Source organism: Corylus avellana, chromosome ca7 (assembly GCF_901000735.1).
Source record: "Corylus avellana chromosome ca7, CavTom2PMs-1.0".
NCBI classification, from domain to species: Eukaryota; Viridiplantae; Streptophyta; class Magnoliopsida; order Fagales; family Betulaceae; genus Corylus; species Corylus avellana.
The window spans coordinates 25,903,516-25,923,916 of NC_081547.1; the positions used below are offsets into that span (position 1 = coordinate 25,903,516).

Genomic DNA, 20,401 nt, shown 5'->3' on the forward strand with positions numbered 1-20,401 from the left:
AATAAACAAAATAAAGTATTATTGAAACAAAAAATAAAATTTTATAGCAGGCATATCTCAAAATTAAACTGAGCAAATATGGATTAGAGGTGGCTCTGATACCAAATGTAAGAAATTGAATATATATAAATGCTAATTAACAATATAATTAGTAGCGGAAATTTAATATATATATGTATATGTACCTCCAGCCATTGCTTTGCTCAAGCAGCTTGAAGAACGACTCCACAGCAATCAAACTAAAACTAAAACAATATTATTGAGAGGTTCTTCTGACCTATGCCTACCAGTGAGTGCCAATTGATGGAATACACAGGCTTTATTTATAGGTAGGTCAGGGGACCCTCAATTAGAGCTGTTACCTTAATTATTCCTCCCATCAAGGAATAAAAAATCAATCAATACAGCTAATTGATTCCACAAACATTAAATCATTAATTAAATCAAATACTTGTTCCACAAGAATTAAATCAGTCATTTAATTCATAATATTTGATTTACATAATAAGCTTCAAATTGGAATAGAATATTGAACACCGTAATTTTATAATTACAATAATATATGTGATATAAGGGAGATACTTAAATGGAATTTCTTACACTCCATAAAAGGAGAAAGGGTAAAAGGGTACCTTCGTTCTGCCCAAAGCCAGGGTGAGTATGGAGAAAATCACATGAGAAACGGCCAAGACGAAGATGAACACATGGAGCTGGTGAATCGCATATGCAGACATGAAGGCCACTTTTCCCTGCAAAATAGGCATCCCAAATGATTATTCCATAGAATTAAATCATTTAGATCTTCATTGGTAATACCCATTTGGAAAGAAAGAAAGAAATTACATTTTCTTTGCACTTGTCGTATCCTTTTGTAGCTAATCTCCGACGAGCAGAGAAGCCAGAATCCAAAAATTGGAGCAGTTTCCGACCATTGCTGTCCTCAGAATCCTCGGAATCTCCAGAATCTTTGTTGGTTGTCTCACTCTTCACCGTTTCACAGGGATGCCACGTGGCTCCGACTCTCTTGGGTATGCATATGGTAGAAATGGGATCTTGTAACACTGTCAGAAGCAAGGATATGAATCCCAACAGCATAAGCTCTGCCCAAAAAAACGCATGAAAGAAAAACGGTTAGGCGACTGAATCCTGATCGATCATCTTAATGTGTGAGGTAGAGAATCTAGAGATACCTGCTTTGATCTTTTCAAGCGCTTCGTAAAGAGCTCGTTTGTGTTTGTTTTTTAGCCACTATTAAAGGAATCAAGAAATGATTTCAGCAATTAATTAAACAACACAAACAAAAACAGAGACTGTGAGCAGAGCAGAGCAGCTTACCTTTCCAATAGCATGAAGAATATGTTCAATGAAGATTGAAATGGCAAGCAACACGAAGCACACCGCCGCAACTGCCCATGTTGAAGTTTCCTCCATTGTACTTTCCTTCTCCTTGCCCGCCATGACCACAGTTTATGTGTGTTGCGGAAGCTCTGTTTATAAGAGATTACAGAGATGAAAGTGGAGGCCAACGCTTTCCGAAGCAGCTCTCTGGGTGTATATATATAGTAACATTATACACGTGTTTGGGGAGTGTCTGTTATTTGCTAAATATTATTATTATTTTTTGTTTAACGTTAGAGGGTTGATTGTGATGCATTCCTCATTTCTGATAGAGTATTGAATAATCAAATGTTTTAGTGCAATTTATAATTTTAAATTTTTAAAAATTGGATCTAATTATATTAACTAATCATTCACTCTCTTCTTCTTCTTTTTTTCTTCTTTTTTATTTTTTTTATTATTTTTTTATTTTCAACTAATCATTCACTCATATACTACAATTATAATGTAGAACTCAATTTTTTATATTTACTAGCTTAGAGTCCGTGCGTGATTATTCATTATAATTTGATTTTAAAGCTTAAAACACATCAATATATTGTTGAACATAGTGACACAATTACACATAAGTTTGCATGAATATATAAATCACATAAAAATATATTATCAAAAAAACCATATATAATTTTAGTTTTAATCTATTTAAAATAAAACATATTAAAAAATTCTCATATGTGTAATTTAAAACCAGCTGAAATGAGTTAAAACATAAGACCCATAAAACATATTAAAATATTTATTCTCCTAGGAGTAGTTTTATTTCTTTCATCAAAGAAAGAGATAAAAAATCGTAGAATGAATATTGAAACACAAAAAAACATAATAAACAACAAAGTCAATTAAATTTACAAAAGAACAATAAGAAATTTGAGTGAAAAATAATATATAAATTAGAACATAAAATAAGGAAAAAGTAACTCTAGACCCTATAACAATATATTGAGAATGGTAGCAAAATTGAGAATAACCCTAAACTCAATAGGTTTTTGTGTAATACCTATTATATTTAAATACAAATAAAACTCATAAAATTTTGGACATTTAAAAAATAATATAAAGCAAAATAACACTACAAAAAAATGGCTATTTTCTGACGTGGCAAACAGTACATGATTTTTGCTACGTCAGCATTTTCTGTTGTGCTAAAAAATAGCACTTCAAAAAATTCTGACGTGCCAATTTGACACGTCATAAATTTTTTGACGTGCTAAATATTACGCGTCAAAAAAAAAAAAAAAAAAAAGGGCCAAAATTTTGAAATTTTTCCCCCTTCTTATTTTCCCTCCACTTTTTTACTCTTTTTATTCTTCCCTCTTCATTTATTTTTCCCACACTCTCTCTCTCTTCTCCCTTCTCTCCACGGCAGGTCGAAGAAATTTTTTTTTTTTTGAAATAGGCAGATCGAAGAAATTAGGCAGAAGAAGGAGAACAAAAAGAAAAGGAGAAGAGAAGAACAAAAAGAAAAAGAAAGGGAGAAGAGAAGCAGAAGAAAAAAAAAAAAAAAAAAAAACAAAGAGGAGAAGAAGAAGAAGATCGAGGAAGAAGAAGAGATCGCACAATCTCTACACACCATGGTGCAGAGATGGTGCGATCTCTGCACCATGGTGCAGCTGTGTTGAGAAACACAGATCTGCATGGCAGCTCCTCACGTTGTCGTGCAGAGGAATACGAGAAAAAAAAAATTTTAATTAATAAATTTTTAATTCAAAAAAAAAATCCCAGAAAAATTTTTTTAAAAAAAAAAACTTAATTTTTTAATTTTCTGACATGCGTCAGAACTACCACGTCAAAAAATTTTCTGATGTGGTGGTTCTCTTACGTCAGAAAGTTTTCTGATGAGTGAGACAGTAGAACGTTAGAAAATTCTGACGTTCTACCCACTGGCACGTCAGGAAAAAAATTTTCCTGTCACTTATGCTTCTGACAATCAACACACGTCAGAAACGCCACGTCAGAAAACTCCAGTGAGAAAAAAATTATTTTTTTGTAGTGTAACAAATCTTTTTTTTTTTTTTTATGGATACAAAAATAACAAAATCTTTCACTCAATATTTAATACAATCAAATAAATCATTTCAATCTTCCCTTAATCTAAAAAATACATTAAGACAACCTAAATTCGTTCTCATATGTGTAGTTTAAAATGAAAAGCATAAAAAATAAAAAAAATAAAAATTTTAAGAAAAAAGCACGAAAAAAGTATACTTCAACCGTCAACCTCTATATTTCCATAAAACGATCAAATAAACTTTGTGCAACCGTCAACTTCTATAGGAAAGTGTTTTGAAACGTTGTTGCCGTAGAAAGGGAGGGTGAGTTTAGAGTGAGAGAGACCGATGTGAGTTAGGGTGAGAGAGATAAATATAAGTTAATAAAACGAAAGGTCAAAATGAATTAATTAAGGGAAAAAAAAAAAAAAACTGAACAAAAAATTTCACAAAACAAAACAAAAATATATTCATCTCTATCTAATCTCTAATTTAAAACGGTGTTTGGTACAACAAAAAATTTTCAAGAAACAAACTAAAGATCATTAATTCACAGTTGCCAAAAATTTATATATTAAAGTACAAAGATACATTCATCTCGAATATCTCATACCTCAAATCATAATTCGGAGTCACATATATTTTCATCAAACTGATCAAATAAACTTTGTGCAACCGTCAACTTCTATAGAAAAGTGTTTTGAAACGTTGTTGCCGTAGAAAGAGAGGGTGAGTTTAGAGTGAGAGAGATATATGTGAGTTAATAAAACGAAATGTCAAAATGAATTAATTAAGGAAAAATTGTGTTTTAATAAAGGGAGAGATATTAATGAATTAAGACACTTAATTTATTTTAAAAAATCGTGATTTAGGGTGAGAGAGATAAACATGAGTTAATAAAAAGAATGGTCAAAATGAATTAATTAAGAAAAAATCATACACTTAATTCATTAAAAAAATAGAAAAAGGAAAAACCCCTTTCAATATTTGCACGATTCAATTATTAAAAATTATGAGTAAAAAAATTTAAATTTTTTTTAAAAAAAACATGGACACGTGAGTTAATAAAAAAAAAAAGGTCAAAAGGAATTAATTAAGGAAAAATCATACACTTAATTCATTAAAAAAATAGAAAAAGGAAAAACCCTTTCAATATATGCACGGTTCAATTATTAAAAATTATGAGTAAAAAAATTTAAAATTTAAATAAAATATTGTTGGTGTGAAAAAAAAGAAGTTATAATTTCATTTATATTATTTGTTTTCTTATTTGATTCGGATATTAATAATACTTAATTTATTGAATAATTTATGTATGGAAAACTCTTGAAATATAATCAACACAATTAATTACGTTAATTAATGACCAGAGGTATAAAAAAAAAAAAAAAAAAAAAAAAAAAAAGGGTTCAGATATTAAAAACATGGACACGTGTTGCAATTCTAAGCATTCTCTACGTCAAAACTCGGCTTTTATATATATATATATATATATATATATATATATGATAAGTAAGGTTGGCAAAACAAGCTTACATGTCGAGTTCGTGTCAACCCAGTTAACCTTAAACCAGTTTATGTAAACCCGAACCCGAAAACGTTTATTAAACGGGTCATAACCCGTTTATGATCCGAATCCATTTAACTTAAACCATAATCTTAAAACTATGTATCAAATTAGTGAGTTGTCCGTTAAACTTAAAATTTACTTTAAAACAATTATTCAAAAGGGTTGACCCATGTGACATGTTTATTAAATGGGTCACTCATTTATGATTCAAACCGATTTAACCTAAAACTTAACCCTAAAATTAGGTATCAAGTTCGGGGGCGGTGAATTAAATTGCCAACTCTACTTACAAGATTGCTAGTTCTATCAACCTAAGCTTTTGAAATAACTTTTTTTTTTTTTTTTGGTTAAAGACGGGCGCATTTGAGAAAGTGCACTTTTTTTTCTTATTTTGATTTTGTTTTGAATGATAATTTTTTTTTTTAAAAAAAAAAAAAAGTGAAAGAGCTTGCCAAACACGGCCGTTGTCTCTCAATAATATGTGGTTATATATATATATATATATATATATATATTTGTTCTGTTGATATTGACGTTGGCCTAATCGTATGGCGTTTTGTTTTTCTTGTTTTTTTTTAATTTTTTTCTGGGTGAGGTAGAAGTTGCTAGAACGATGATGTTGTACTTGTCGCGTCGTGGCCTTGATTCTAAGCACGCCGGTGTGCCATGCTTTTTTTTTTTCTTTTTTTTAATTTTTTAATATTAAAAAAAAAATTGCCAGCGTGCACGTTCTATTTTACTTCACTCTATCGCATAAGATTAAACTCTTTCACATTCAAACATGAGCATATACTCAATTAACTTTCACATGCGTAATCTTAAGGGTTTTGATTGGTCCAATTCAGCATTTTAATATATTATTTTAAAAAAAGAAAAAAAAAAAAAAAAAAGAAGCTTCTAGAATTTTATATTGTTCTTCAGTCATCAAAAATCGATCTTCTTGTCTAAAATTCTTTGTGAAATGTATATATACCCAAATCGAAAAATCTAATATTTATTTAATTTTTGTACTTACAATAGGTTGTCTATTATTGCTCTAATATGCACATTAATTGTAATAGGGCAGCTCCATGTAAGAGCTTGCTCAGTCACAAGTTTGAACAAGTGAAACCTGACACCTGTCCAAACAAGTAAAGATTCTCACATAAGTTTTCTTATTGTAATGCAATACAACAATTATATTCCTCAAAATCAAAATCTTTGCAGTATTGCTCTAATACGTTAATTGTAACAGAGCAGCTTCATGTAAGAGTTTGCTTGGTGATTAGCTCGGTGGAGCATAACATCTGTTTAAATAAGTAAAGACTCTCACATGAATTTTCTTATTGCAATGCAATAAAACAACCCTGTTCCTCAAAATCAAAATCCATCACAGTAGAACGAGTCTCTTCTTGGGAGTCTAAATCAAATTATTTGAATTAGCATTCGATCAAGTTTGTCATGCTAGAAGATATGATACTCATATCCTCAGGGAATCCACACATCTTGCATTACTGCATTGACCATATTAAAGCATATCTTAAAGAGTTTTGGGTCATTAAAATGTTACATTTTGTGAAGATGACATGACATCCCATTGAAAAAGTCTTCAAGAGCAGAGAACCAATCGATTGAGAAACAAGTCTAAATGAGATGCTATGATTATTCCAAGCTGTTAAACGCCAATCACTCATTATTCAAGTAGTAGAAAATCTTCACATCTGGGGACACAAATGGAAGACGACTATTCAAATATTCAAAGTCTTTGATATTAATTTTAAGGGTTAATAATTTTTTCGGTACCTGAGTTTTTACTTTTTTATTTTTTCCCTTCTGAGTTTTAAAACATGACAAATCTAGTACCCAACCTATGGGAGAAAGACAAAATCAATACCTCTATTAGTTCCGTCAATCCTACTTAACAGGTTTAGTAAGAAAATCAACAAGGAAAGTTTGGAACCCTAAAAAGTAAAAATAATGTTTTTTTTTTAAAAAAAAAAAAAAAAAAAAAAAAAACGAGCTTCCTCTATTTGGTTGCCGAGAAAACAAGGAAAATAATGTATTGCCGAGTTGACAAGAATTTATTTTTATTTCAGACACTATTACATGTCCAAGTTCTTTCGGATAATTTCAGAGACTAGTTCCAAGCTTTCCTTGTTGATTTTCCTACTAAACCCGTTAAGTAGGACTGACCGAACTAATGGAGGTATTGATTTTGTCTTTTCCCCATAAGTTAAATATTAGATTTGTCATGTTTTAAAACTCAGGAAAAAAAAAAAAAAAAAAAAAAAGTGAAAACTCAAGTATCAAAAAAGTTATTAACCCCAATTTTAAAATTGGACAGTCAAACAGGCAGCACTTCCGACCATGCCCATGCCAAAGATCCCCCGAAGACTTTTCTTCATATCTCTAGGCCTCCGCTCACCGGAAAAGGGAGAAAAAGAGCGTTGACAACGAAAGGGTATTTCAATTTGACTGCATTAAGACTTAAGAGATGTCGTAAATGGTGGATTTGAGTTTTTTAAAATCTAATCCATGTGCTTTACATCCTACAGGACTTCGTGTTTTTACAGAAGCTGACGAGAGTCTCTTGTCTCTCAGAACCTTCGGTGGTCCCTCGCATGGACATTTGCTGCTTCATGATCATTTTCTTGGAAACAAATGCTAATCTCGGAAGTTTCTCGATATGGAAAAAAGTGATGTTCTTACAAGGTAACGCATTGTTCTGTTCTTTTTAGTTACTATATTATATGATACCTAGTATGGTTGAACAGTTTTCTTCTCTATAATTTTTATATTTTGATGAGTGTTTTGTATTTTAAGTTGTTTGTTAATATTTTTGACTTAGAGAACATAAAATAAAAAATCATTAACAAACATGACCTAATTAATTATGTATTTAAACTACAAAATAACGATTAGGATTTTAAGAACTCCATCTTATAAAGTTTTTAATTCTAAAAAATCCCGATTCATAAAAATAATACAAAAAGAGAATTATTTAACAATCACTAGCTATACAATTAAGAAAGCCACGTAATTTTTTCCCTCCAAATCGCTTCAATTCCCACTATCCTATTTAATAAATTTCGGATTTTTTTTTTATTAACCAAATGTTCTAAACAGACACTTGATCATGTGTATATAATATTTTATTTTATTTTTTTCTATTTTAAAAAAGAAACTCTAAATGCCTAACCATTTAACCGTTGACAGATTTATTTCTTCCTTTTGAAAATATATATATATGACAACTACTTATCGAAGATACATGTTGCACAAAAAAACAAAAAAAAAAAAAAACAAGATACATATAAATTTTTTAACGATTCAGATCCATGTTGACATTCCCTCACCATTATTGCAATGGACCACGAGTCAAGAGGCCGGGCTGGCAGTGTAGCTGGAACGGCACTGTACCAGTTACAGTGTCAGCAGCAAAAATTGACTTTTTGCTTAATTTTTTTTTTTTTTTAAAAGTAAAATATTAAAAAAAAAGAAAAAATGATGAGAAAGGGGTGGCTGGTTTTTTAAAAAAAAAAAAAAAATTAAGCAAAAAGTCAATTTTTGCTGCTGGCACCGTAGCTGGAACAGTGCCATTCCAGCTACAGTGCCGGCCCGGCCTGTTGCCAAATATAGCCATAAATTTTTCAACGATTGACATTCCCTCACCATTATTGCAATGGACCACGAGTCAATTAAATACAAGTGGATACATATAAATTTTGTAACGATTGGCATTCCCTCACCATCATTGCAATCGACCACGAGTCAATTAAATACAAGTGGATGCATATAAATTTTGTAACGATTGGCATTCCCTCACCATCATTGCAATGGACCACGAGTCAATTAAATACAAGTGGATTCTTAATTTGGGAAATTAATTATTTTAAAAATTACTATTAAAAAATAAGGATTTTAAAATGCGCTATGTGAAAACACAATTTTTAAAAATTAAATTAAGTGTTTTAAAAAAATCATTGTTTGATATTTAAAATCGTAGCTTTAACTTTTAAAATAGTGTGTTTTTAAAACTGCACATTCTTGCATGCGATTTAAAAATGCACACGCAATCAATATACTTTCTGTGAATTGTTTTAAAATTATAGGAAAATGCTAGGTGTTCTCATGGTCTAACGTGAATATTATTTTTTTTAAATAAAAGCAAAAAAGAAACTCGCCCCACCGATCCCTTATTTCTCTTACCCAATTTTTAGAAAATAATATCCATATAAAATTAAGAGAAAGGGTTAAATACTCCATACCCCCTGGGGTTTTCCAACTTTATTTTTTCGCCTCTGTGGTTTCACTTTTATCACAAGAGGTCCCTGTGGTTTTGATAAGTGACCAAATTAGTCCATCCGTTAGTTGACCGTTTGGACTGACACGTGGACCAATCAGACGTCGACACGTGGCACATATTTAATTTTTTTATTTTCTTTTTTAAATTAAAAAAAATGTATATTTAAAAAAAAAATGGAAAAAACTGGGGGTGGCTCATCTGGCCGCACCAGGGGGTGGCCGAGCCACCCCCTTGGGCTCCAAGGGGGTGGCCGAAACCACCCCCTGGTGCCCTCGGCCACCCCCAATTATTTTCCGTTTCCTTTTTTTTTTTAAATATACAATTTTTTTTAATTGAAAAAAAAATAATAAATTAAATAGGTGCCACGTGTCAACATCTGATTGGTCCACGTGTCAGTCTTAACGGTCAACTAATGGTCAACTAACGGATGGACTAAATTAGTCTTTATCAAAACCCCAGGAGGGTCCTGTAATAAAAGTGAAACCCTAGGGGGGAAAAAATAAAGTTACTAAACCCTAGGGGGGTTTGAGGTATTTAACCCTAAGAGAAAACCTAGTATTCTCCAAAATTATATTTTTGAATCACATTCCCCAATACACTCTTATAAGACTCGGTAGCATTAATTAAGAGATATCACTCATTTATATAATTCAAATGAAATGGAGAGAATAATCTCTTTTTCTTTTTCTTTTTTTGATATGTTCGCACAAGAGGATGGGAGAGATATTCGAATTAGTGATCTCCACGTCATTAAGTGTGGTCCCAGCCGATTGAGCTACCTCTTGGGGACGAGAATAATCCCTTTTAAGAAGGTTAATCCTACAAAAATTAAGCTAAGTACTACAATTAATTAAAGCATGAAGCATTAAAGAAGATGGAAGAAGATGCATGGGTACGAAAAGTAGAGGGGTGGTTGAAACTGAGATATCAAACTCTTCCTTTTTCTTGATCCAGTTTTGTTGTACCTAATTCCTCCATCAAGTTGGTTGCTGCCATCCTAATTCCTATGACAGCAGAGACTTAGAGGTACCGTTCAATTTGGGAAAACATTCTCAATCTTTTTTTCAAACAGCAGTTAATATCCTGAAAAACAACTTCATCTAGCTAGAACAAATGCATTTTACATTTTATTTATAATTTTTATTCAAATATAAGGAAGCATGCATGTTTATTCAAAGGGTAGCTAAGTATCACATCTCATGAAGCGGAAGTCTCTATTTTAAAATTCTTCTCGACCTTTTCTGTGCATCAAAAAAAAAAAAAAATTACCCTTCAACCAAAAACTAATTTCTACTACCAAATGCTACAGATAACCACGCTATGGGCCTTTGGCGGCAGAGAATTAGAGGTAGCGTTCAATTGAGGAAAACATTCTAAATCTTTTTTTTCAAACAGCAGTTAATATCCTGAAAAACAACTTCATCTAGCTAGAACAAATGCATTTTACATTTTATTTATAATGTTTATTCAAATATAAGGAAGCATGCATGTTTATTCAAAGGGTAGCTAAGTATTACGTCTCATGAAGAGAACGTCTCTAGTTTGAAATCCTTCTCGACCTTTTCTGTGCATCAAAAAAAAAAAAAAAAAATTACCCTTCAACCAAAAACTAATTTCCACGTACCAAATGCTACAGATAACCACGCTATGGGCCTATGGCAGCAGAGAATTAGAGGTACCGTTTAATTGAGGAAAACATTCTAAATTTTTTTTTTCAAACAGCAGTTAATATCCTGGAAAACAACTTCATCTAGCTAGAACAAATGCATTTTACATTTTATTTATAATGTTTATTCAAATATATGGAAGCATGCATTTTTATTCAAAGGGTAGCTAAGTATCACGTCTCATAAAATGGACATCTCTAGTTTGAAATCCTTCTCGACCTTTTCTGTGCAAAAAAAAAAAAAAAAAAATTACCCTTCAACCAAAAACTAATTTCTACGTACCAAATGCTACAAATAACCACGCTATGGGCCTGTTTGGGTGTGTATTTGAGGAGCCTAAAAGTGCGTTTAACACTAAAAAAAATCAGTTTGAAAAAAAAGTATCTGCTTGGTAAAAAAAAATTGAAAGCGCTTTTAAGTGTTCAAAAAGCCTAAAAATGGTAAAACGCACTTTTGACAAAAGCTTTAAAAAAATATTTTTTTACTTAAAAATTATATTTCTCAAATGCAATTCCAAACTAACTCTACTTAGCAACTTGATCTTGTCATTCAAATGATTGGACCTAATTTATTTATTGGGTGGCCGAATTAGGTAGAGTATTGAATAATTCATTGAAATTATTCAATTGGCATTGCATTCATTCAGATATTCTTTTTTTTTTTGAAAAGCTTATCTTTGAAATTACTCGGTGAATCAATCACTATTCCCAAATTAATGTTTGGACCATGAAAAGCCAATCAAAAACATCAAAAGTCAAGTTGGAAGCACAACTTGGGAATAAGGACTTGGTCTTATATTTCTGAGCCCCCCAGCCACCAGACTTTTATTAATTTGTAGGCACCCACGGTGATAAGAAAACAGTTTTGATTTTTATTTTTATTTTGGCTAAAAAACCTACAACATATTTAACGGTTCATTATCCAAATATAAGACCAATTTTTTGTGATATAATATTATCCAAATATTATTTAAGGGATTAGGTGCTGTAATTTTTTTTTAATTAAATCAATTTAATTTTGTATGTATGTTTATTTAGAGTGTTTTGTAGTTTATTTTGTTTGTTAGTATTTTTGTTTTAGAAAGAAAAAAAGAAAAAGAAAATAAGTACTACTCAATCTAAAAGTATAAGCTTATAAATTTGAATCCAATTATATTATATTAATCATTCAATCATATAATATATTTCTAATATAGAACTTCATCTTGTTATAATAGAGTATATTATAGGTGTTTTTTTGTCTCAAAATAGACAACTTAACCTTTTTTTTTTTTCTTCTAATGTGAAGCGTAAATAGGCTGATTAGTTATTCACTATTCATACTATAAAAAATAAAATTAACAATCTTTATTAATTTATTTCTTCAAATAACATATAACCCAAATTGGCCTAATGAAATCATGATCCGGTGAGCGTCGTCCTAATTTGAAAATTGAGTTTAGCTTGGGTCTAATTTCAATTAGATGTTTTGGGACTAGAACAAGTGTCCTATAACAACACACAAGAGACACGTGTTTCAATTCTAACCTATTCAGTTCAAATTGAAACTAGACCTAACCCAAATCTGTGATAATTTATGCATATTTTAATAATTGTTTAGTATATGTAGCCAGCTAAATTAGAGAACTCAGGCATGGGACCCATAATGTGACAAAAGTTCTATTTTAGAGAAAAATATGATCCTTGGCCCCAAAAAAAGAAGAAAAAAAAATGGTACTCTCCCAATTTCTAGCCACCCATAATAGTGAAAGGGCCTCCATTGAACTATATTGAAGTTGCAAATCTTGTGTTATTGGTAAAAAATAAAATAAAATAAAATAAACAGCTAAGCAACATATGCATATGCTTTGTAACCACAAACACCAACAATTTATTGATTTAAAAAAGAAAAGGAAGACCAAGTTGCATATACTTAAGTCTTTAACCTCTGCTATATGTATTAAATCATCACCCAATTTCAAAAGGCAGTAAAGTAAAAGTAAAAGCTAGTGGTATGATCTTTGAAATAAAGTCAAATCCATGAGTGTACAAAAAAAAAAAAAAAAAAAAAAAAAGAAGAAGAAGCAGCAGCAGCAAAAGAAAGTGTGTAAAAAGAAGGCTTTGAGACCTGTATAGGCCTTACACTGGAAAATAAACTGAATTGTCTCCTCTTTACTCAGCATCCAAGAACACAAACGTGGGAGATACTGAGAGAAGATAAAAGAAACTCTTCAGCTAATAAAGCTGTCCTCTTTTGTCATGCCACCATCTATAGACCCTTTGATCCACCCTTTGGATCAAACACTGGCGTGGTAGCTCTGATATCATGTAAAATATATAAATATATATATTAAATATATTAAAAAGCGGAAGAAGGAGAGAGAGAAGAGAGAGCGAAAGTATGTACTGGACTATATTGTATTAAGACTGATTAAAATAAGAATATTACAAAAGGCCTCTATTTATAGAGAGGCTATGAGTGTCAGTGATAGGCAAGTAACCTAATAGACTAAGAAAATATAAACCTAGTAGGCTAAAAAAACTCTATAATCCATAAGAAAGTAAATAATCCTAGAATAATATCTATTATATTCTTAACAAATTGAGCCCCAATGTCAATCCTGTTGACGTAACCGATGATTTTGGTAGTTCTGGTAGATTTTGATATTAAAGATAATATAATGAATAAAGGACATATTTGCCATGATTTGTGAATCGTGAAAGTAAATCCGTTGATCAAATATGAAAAAAGTGAAACTTTTGTGGGTGAAATGATAATATTATGCAATACAAGTCTTATTGCAAAAAAATAGCTGAATTACCTTTTTGAATAGTTCGGCCACCCATAAATGATCACCTTCAAACTAGCTATTGAGAATATATAGCTTAATCATCTCGGGGAAAAGTGCCCTTGGGGTTGAGGGTGGTTACCCCCAAGATGCAAAATGAGAGTGGTTTTAATTTTAATCATTTTAATTTTAATTTTTAATTTTTATATTATGTATATGGACACGTGTCGAGTTTTTAGGGGTGTTGCCGTGAATTTTTGTCAAATTTTAGAAGAAAGTTAGACAAAGGCATTATCTTCATCTTTATCCATAACGGAGGTACTAGCTGTGATAAAAACGAAAACCGAATGAGCAAAAATAAAGTTGTTAAAAAACAAGGGCCCGGGCAAAAAATTATTTAACCTTTAATTCTCCTATTACCCAAACTCTATTTGTTGCCTTATTTGTATATATTTATTATTATTTTTTTTATAACATGCCACCTTTATAAAATAGGCCATTCGGACTCGCCCATATAAAGTAAACTCTAGACGCTTACAATATACCACCCGTCCGGACTCGAACACAAGACCTTGAGGTATAACATTCGAGCGGCCGGTGCGAGACATTTGTTTGCTTATTCATCTGCGAAAAGAGAAATCTGACGGACTAACGTTGATTTCGTGTTGGGTTCGAATGGTTCCTAGTGATGGAGGCAATTGCGATGATCTTTGCTCTTGAATCTCCTTCTCTTGCTCAGAATGCATAGAGTCTTCGTGTCCACTTTGTTTCCTTTGGAATTCTAAGTCTTCCATTTCAAAATGATCATTAGGAGATGTGTGCAAGCTATCAAGGCTGCGATGCTGATAGTTATGCAAGAGGTGAATTGGTGAATTTGCCTCAGAATGATGGGCATGCTTAGATTTCTTCTTGGCCTTGCGATGCCAGCTCTTTAATGCTGTTGCCACTCCATCATTAAAAATGGTAGAATTCATGGAAGAGCCCATCTGCAAAAAATCAGTCCAAAGAATAATTAGTCAAAGGCTATGCATATTAATTTTTACTTTTATTTTTTTAACCCCAAAGGGCTCGCCTAGTGGTTGAGGCTTGTGGTCTTAGGGAGTATCACGCATTAGATCTCAAGTTTGAGACTTGCTAGGTACAAACACCCCATTAGGGCGCCACACCCCTTGGTGCAAAAGTCAGGTATTTACCCTGGTCCGTGTAAGGAAACTTTCGAGAATGCAATACACGGGTTCGAGGTTTACTCTATAAAGGTAGGTCCGAAAAACCCTTCTCCATCATAAATTTTTTTTTAAAAAAAATTGTGTTTTCTTATATTCTCATATAAATGTGAAAACTGCTTTTTAATGATTTGTATTGTTTGCTAATATATTTGCTTCTATATTTGTATTATTTAACCTTTGAAGCCATGTCATCATTAATTTCTCACCCGAATCACTAGAGCATAGAGAGGCAAAGTCACATAACTGCATAGAACTTGTGTGATGATCCTGAAGAAAGTGCCAAAGTCGTATAGCATTAGCAATTCTTAAACTTAATTAACACATTAATCATCCAAATAACTACATCTTAACAATGGCACCATGCATGGCATATGGAATTCCATGGATGTGCATTTGTGAAAGAACTCACCCCGTTGAGAGTCTGATGACCTTATCTTCAGTGCGCTTATGGAAGCAAGAATTTATGCCAAATGCATACTGAAAGAGAAGAAAAAATATGACAGGAAAGTTAGGGAAAGCTCTTAGCATAAGCTTCACTTGTTGCTTAATTCTAAATTCTAAAAGTAGATGCTTTTGAGCAATGCCAATGTCACATGTGATGGGACTTTGTTTCGTAGTACAGACACCATTAAAAGCATGTTTGTGATTGCATTTGAAAAATAGAGCTTTTAAATCAAAAAGCATTTTTTGACAAAAGCATCATTTTTAAGTTTTTGCCAAAAGTACGTTTTAGTCATTTTTTGACTTCTTGGATCCTCAAAAACGCTTTCAAAATTTTTTACGAAACCGATACTTTTTTTTTTTAAATGAACTTTTTGAGTATTAAATGCACTTTTAGGCTCCTTAAACGCAACTCAAACAGTCCCTAAGTACTTTGTGAATTAATGAATTAAAGAAGTGAAAGGCTTACCACACTCCACGCATAGAAGGCCAGTTGAAATGCATTCTGCAATTAAAGTCAAGACAAAGATGGCAAAAGCCAAAGGCTGATATTAGAATCCAGAGAGCTCGAAAGCGTTTGAGATTACGTTAAAAAGTTTAAAAAGCATTTTTAGTACATAAAAAGATGTACCAAGCAAAAATGGATCTGATGGGTAAAAACTTAAAAAGCACTTTTTGACTTTTTTGCTCTAAAAAAAACTCAAAACTGCATTTTGAGAAAAGCTTGAAAATGAGGTTTTCTTCTTCTTCTTTTTTCCTATAAAAGTTATTTTAGACTTTTTCTGTAAACAAAAGCTCTATTTCTCGACGCAATCTCAAAGAGGCTGTAATATGTAATTTGTTGATGTATTTGAGAAATACCTGAAAGAGAACGAAGTGAATGAGATAGAGAAGGAACCGAGGGTTTCCAAACCAGAAGAGGTCATCACCTGGTTGTACCACAGGTGTACCCTTAATCACATCTCCTCTCTCTTGAATTCTTAGCCCCATTTTTGTAATTATTACTTGTAGCTGTGTACCCACCAAGAGGATTACCTGTAAAATCACAACAAACCACATGATTTTCCATTAAACCAACAACCCAAAAGCTTAGATTGTAAACAAAGCCGATAAAAGAACAAAGTTTTCCTCCAAAAACCCTGGCTATTAAAATGGGTTGGAGGAACCGGACAAAGAAAAATTTAGGAAACCAGTTGGTTTCTGTAATTGAGCTTACAATCAATGGGAGAAATGGTAGCCATAGATAAGAATGCCATCCTGTCCAAACATCGATGGAAACATTTCTTAGTCAGTAGTAGTTACTAAGGCAGCCCACAACATATTTGGGCTCAAAAATGAGAATGGCACACAAAGAATGAACACTACTTGGCCCGCAAGGGACAGCTCGAATGATCGACTCATTTGCTTAATATCATCGGTTATTCGAGTCGTCACTCAACCGATACACGGTTCTTACGGACAAGGTCGTGTATTTAGAGTTTGCCCAACAAGAATATCAGGAAGTGGCCTTGCCTTCAAGGGTTCCACGTCATTAAAAAGAGAGATAGTATGATAACCAAAAGGTAGTATTTAGCTTACCATATGCGTTGGACAATAGGGATAAAACTGCAAAGCACCATATTTTTGGACTGCAAATGAGAGGTAAAGTTGGAATTTTAAGATAATTAAAAATCAATCAAAGAAGCAAAGGCCTTTAAGTGCTTCAGCACCAACCTTATCCCCACCACGAATTTAAAATCAGCTTCAAGTGCTCTCTGGATGTATTTTTGAAAATCAAACGTTGTTTCACTTCCGGGTGCCAAATGTGCCTGAAGTCATATAATGTAACATAATAACATTGGAATCCCTTTCCCAACTACATGTACAAAAAATCTGACTTTTAGTGGATTAAACGTACCACGATAAATCCATATCTCAACGTAATGTAATCAACCTTAGTAATTGATCTGAAGAATTGTCTGAAGAAACAAACCTGATAGGAGGAGAAAAGAGTTTTCAAACAACTGTAACATAACTAACCTTTTATGCCCTTAAATTTCAAAATTGAAAAATAAACACAAGTTTCATTACTAAGGCTTTGTTTGTTTCGGCATCAAATTTTTTTCTCAAAAAATGTTTTTAGCTGTGATGTAGGACTGTGCAGATGTAGATAGTAATTGCATTATGTGGATGCGGATATCCTTTCTTCTACATTTCTCCACGTAGATGGTGACTTCAGGGGTTTTAAGGAGAGGAATTTGTAACACCCTAGTTCCATATTAAAAAGATGAGTTGCCCACGTTGGCACATTTAGTCAATTTGAAACTTCCTTAAAATTACTTTTAAAGTTCAATTTTACCTAATAAATAAGCAATGTGGAACAACTTAGCACCAATGAACATATCTTATAAACTATTAACTCTGTGTGACTTACACATCTTTTCTCAACATGAAACTAGAGTGTTACGCTAATGATATCTTGAAAATTGAACATTGTACTTAAGATAAAAATAAATAAATCCAACATGTAATATAGAGCGCTCCACCAATTATTAGTTATGGCATACATTTTGGGGGAGACTGATATTTTCCATCGTTTATCATTCCTCCCACCTCACCCATTGATAATTGCTTTAATTGCGGGACTAAGACCTAGAAATAGGGTTGTAATAAACTAGTCTCGTCGACAATCGGTTTGTTTAAACTCGATCTTAACTTGACTCGTGATTGCAGAAACTGGCTCATGACGGTAGAAACTCGCTTGATTATTAAGTGATACATACTCGGTTTACTCGCCCGACTCGATTAAGGTTTGTGAGCCTAACTCATACATACACATATAAACATGTTTATATATATATATATAATAACTTAATATAAACATATACTAACTTAATATTATTATTAAGCAACAAACTAACTATGCAAGCATAGTTAAGTAGTTAATTATAGGATTTCAATACTGACCATCCAAAGGGAAACCGTTGACTTGCTCCAGTAGGTTAAGTGCCTTCGTCCAAATGATGTTTCCCTTGCAAACCTAAACCGCTCGTGATCTGCATCATATAAATCATTTTCCATAACCATATATGATCTCTTTTACCAAACTATATAAAAAAAATAAAAAATAAAAAAATCCTACAATTTATTTTAAATTAAATTAGCAACAGCAAATCGTGACACATGAAATAAAAAATAAAAAATAAAAAAAGAGATATTAATCTTTTTTTTTTCATACAAAATTTGCTCACAAAAGCAATTTACAAAGTCATCTTTAATGTTGACTTTGTAGTATAAAAAAAGTGGACAAGTCTTTAACGGCATAGATTGACAGTGTGAGTCACTTTCGGTAACTTAGTTTTGTGTTCATAGCATTATCCAAGAAAGAGAGGGGTTTGACTACTCTGTGGAGCACCTGACCAAGTCCATAAGTGACATTAATTTCATTAAATGAGAAGATGTTTGAATTACTACTGCTTTTACTATAATTTATTTTACAAATTAACGTGACATAATTAAAGAATGTATGGTTAAAAGCAGTCACTAACTAATTTAATTGAAAAAAACAAAAAAAAAAAAAAAACCTTCTTAATTATTTCATCAATTATAGCCTATAAGAAAACTTATAATAAAAACTGTAGCACTTAGAAGTAGTCTTTTGTTTTTTAAGCAAGTTTTTGAAGAGCCGATTTGTTACCAATATGACCTTGAGATTCAAGTGTCCTTGTTTCTTCCTCCCAAGCCTTCCATCTTTTGATCTGCAATTTCCAAGAAGAATTCATCAAATCCGATTACAATCAATGCTGAAATTAAATCCTATAATATATTCTAACAAGAATCTATTCAAAGAAGAATTTAGATCTCGAGAGAAAGAGAAAGGGGTTGCAATTTGTGCATGTATATATGTTAAAAAAGTACCTACCTTGGTTGTGCCTAAAGCCAGGGTGATTATGCAGTAGAGCACATGAAAAACGGCTAAGACAAAGATGAATATATGCAGCTGGTGAATCGAATACGCAGACATGAAGGCCACTTTACCCTGCAAACAACTCATCCCTCTAAATTCATATATATGAAAGCTCTGCTAGAAAAAAACAAACAAACAAACTTATAAATTCAGCTTACCTTTTTGCATTTGTCGCATCCTTTTGTAGCTAATCTTCGACGACCACTGAAGCCAGAATCAAATAACTGGAGCACTTTCCGACCACTTTTGTCGGAATATTTCTTCTCACCTATACAGGGATGCCAAGTGTCTCCAACACTCATGGGTATACACATCCCAGAAATGGGCTCTTGGAACACTGTTAGGAGCAGGGATATGAATCCCAACAGCATAATCTCTGACCGAAAAAAAAAAAAAAAAAAAACCCAATAAATTAAGAAAAATGGTTAATTAATTGACCATTTGTTGATGATCTTAATGTGTGAGATATATATATAGAGGTACCTGATTTGATCTTTTCAAGGGCTTCGTGAAGAGGTCCCTTGTGTTTGGCTTTTAGCCACTATAATTAATATATAAAGCATGCAAGAATTTTCAGTAATCAATCAAGAAAACAATACAAACAAAAGAGAATATATATACAACCTTAATCAATAATATTTACCTTTCCAGTAGCTTCAATAATATGTTCAATGAAGATTGAAATGGCAAGCAACATGAAGCACACCACCGCAACTGCCCATGTTGGAGTTTCCGCCATTGTACGTTCATCATACTCACATTTGTCCATCACACTGTATGTTGAGCAGGCTCTTGAGGAGATCACAGAGATCGATGATTATATATATATATATATATATATATATATATAACTCAACACTTACAAGTCTATTCACGCGTGTGTATATATACACGTGAATGGACTTGTAAGTGTTGAGTTTTACGTTGAAAAAGTATAAAGAAAAATAGTAGTTAATAAATCTAAATCGACCAAAACCTATTAGCGTAGGTTTTTGAACTAAAGTGGTGTTCAAATATGTATATTAATATACTCCTGGTAAAAACTCTCAAACAGTTGGATTGAGATTCCTTGAAATTCATTTTAAATTTGAGATTCTCAAATTCATAAATCTC

At 32.1% G+C, this 20,401-nt stretch overlaps 1 protein-coding gene and 1 pseudogene across 1 annotated transcript; both read right to left on the bottom strand.

Moving 5' to 3' along the window:
- The window catches only part of LOC132188063 (MLO-like protein 6), a 9,133-nt pseudogene extending 7,621 nt beyond the window's left edge, over positions 1-1,512 (bottom strand).
- Positions 1,513-13,736: 12,224 nt separating this feature from the next.
- LOC132186048 (MLO-like protein 12) lies at positions 13,737-20,072 on the bottom strand. Its single transcript, XM_059599830.1, has 15 exons — positions 19,932-20,072; positions 19,772-19,829; positions 19,447-19,664; positions 19,244-19,360; positions 19,019-19,079; positions 18,289-18,377; positions 17,240-17,314; positions 17,056-17,150; positions 16,921-16,970; positions 16,559-16,599; positions 16,204-16,377; positions 15,812-15,847; positions 15,311-15,378; positions 15,108-15,168; positions 13,737-14,661 (listed from the first exon to the last, which is right to left on the bottom strand). The coding sequence occupies exons 1-15, from the start codon at positions 20,055-20,057 to the stop codon at positions 14,296-14,298; spliced, it is 1,635 nt and encodes a 544-aa protein (XP_059455813.1). The 5' UTR covers positions 20,058-20,072; the 3' UTR covers positions 13,737-14,295.
- Between the last annotated feature and the right edge of the window lie 329 nt (positions 20,073-20,401).

Excerpts from the sequence above, each read along its gene's own strand:
- LOC132186048 (XM_059599830.1), bottom strand. The coding sequence starts at position 20,057 with ATGGACAAATGTGAGTATGATGAACGTACAATGGCGGAAACTCCAACA. Across the intron at positions 16,600-16,920 it reads CCTATTGTCCAACGCATATG|GATGGCATTCTTATCTATGG; the intron begins GTAAGCTAAATA and ends ATGTTTGGACAG. Across the intron at positions 15,379-15,811 it reads CCTTCTATGCGTGGAGTGTG|TATGCATTTGGCATAAATTC; the intron begins GTAAGCCTTTCA and ends CTTCTCTTTCAG.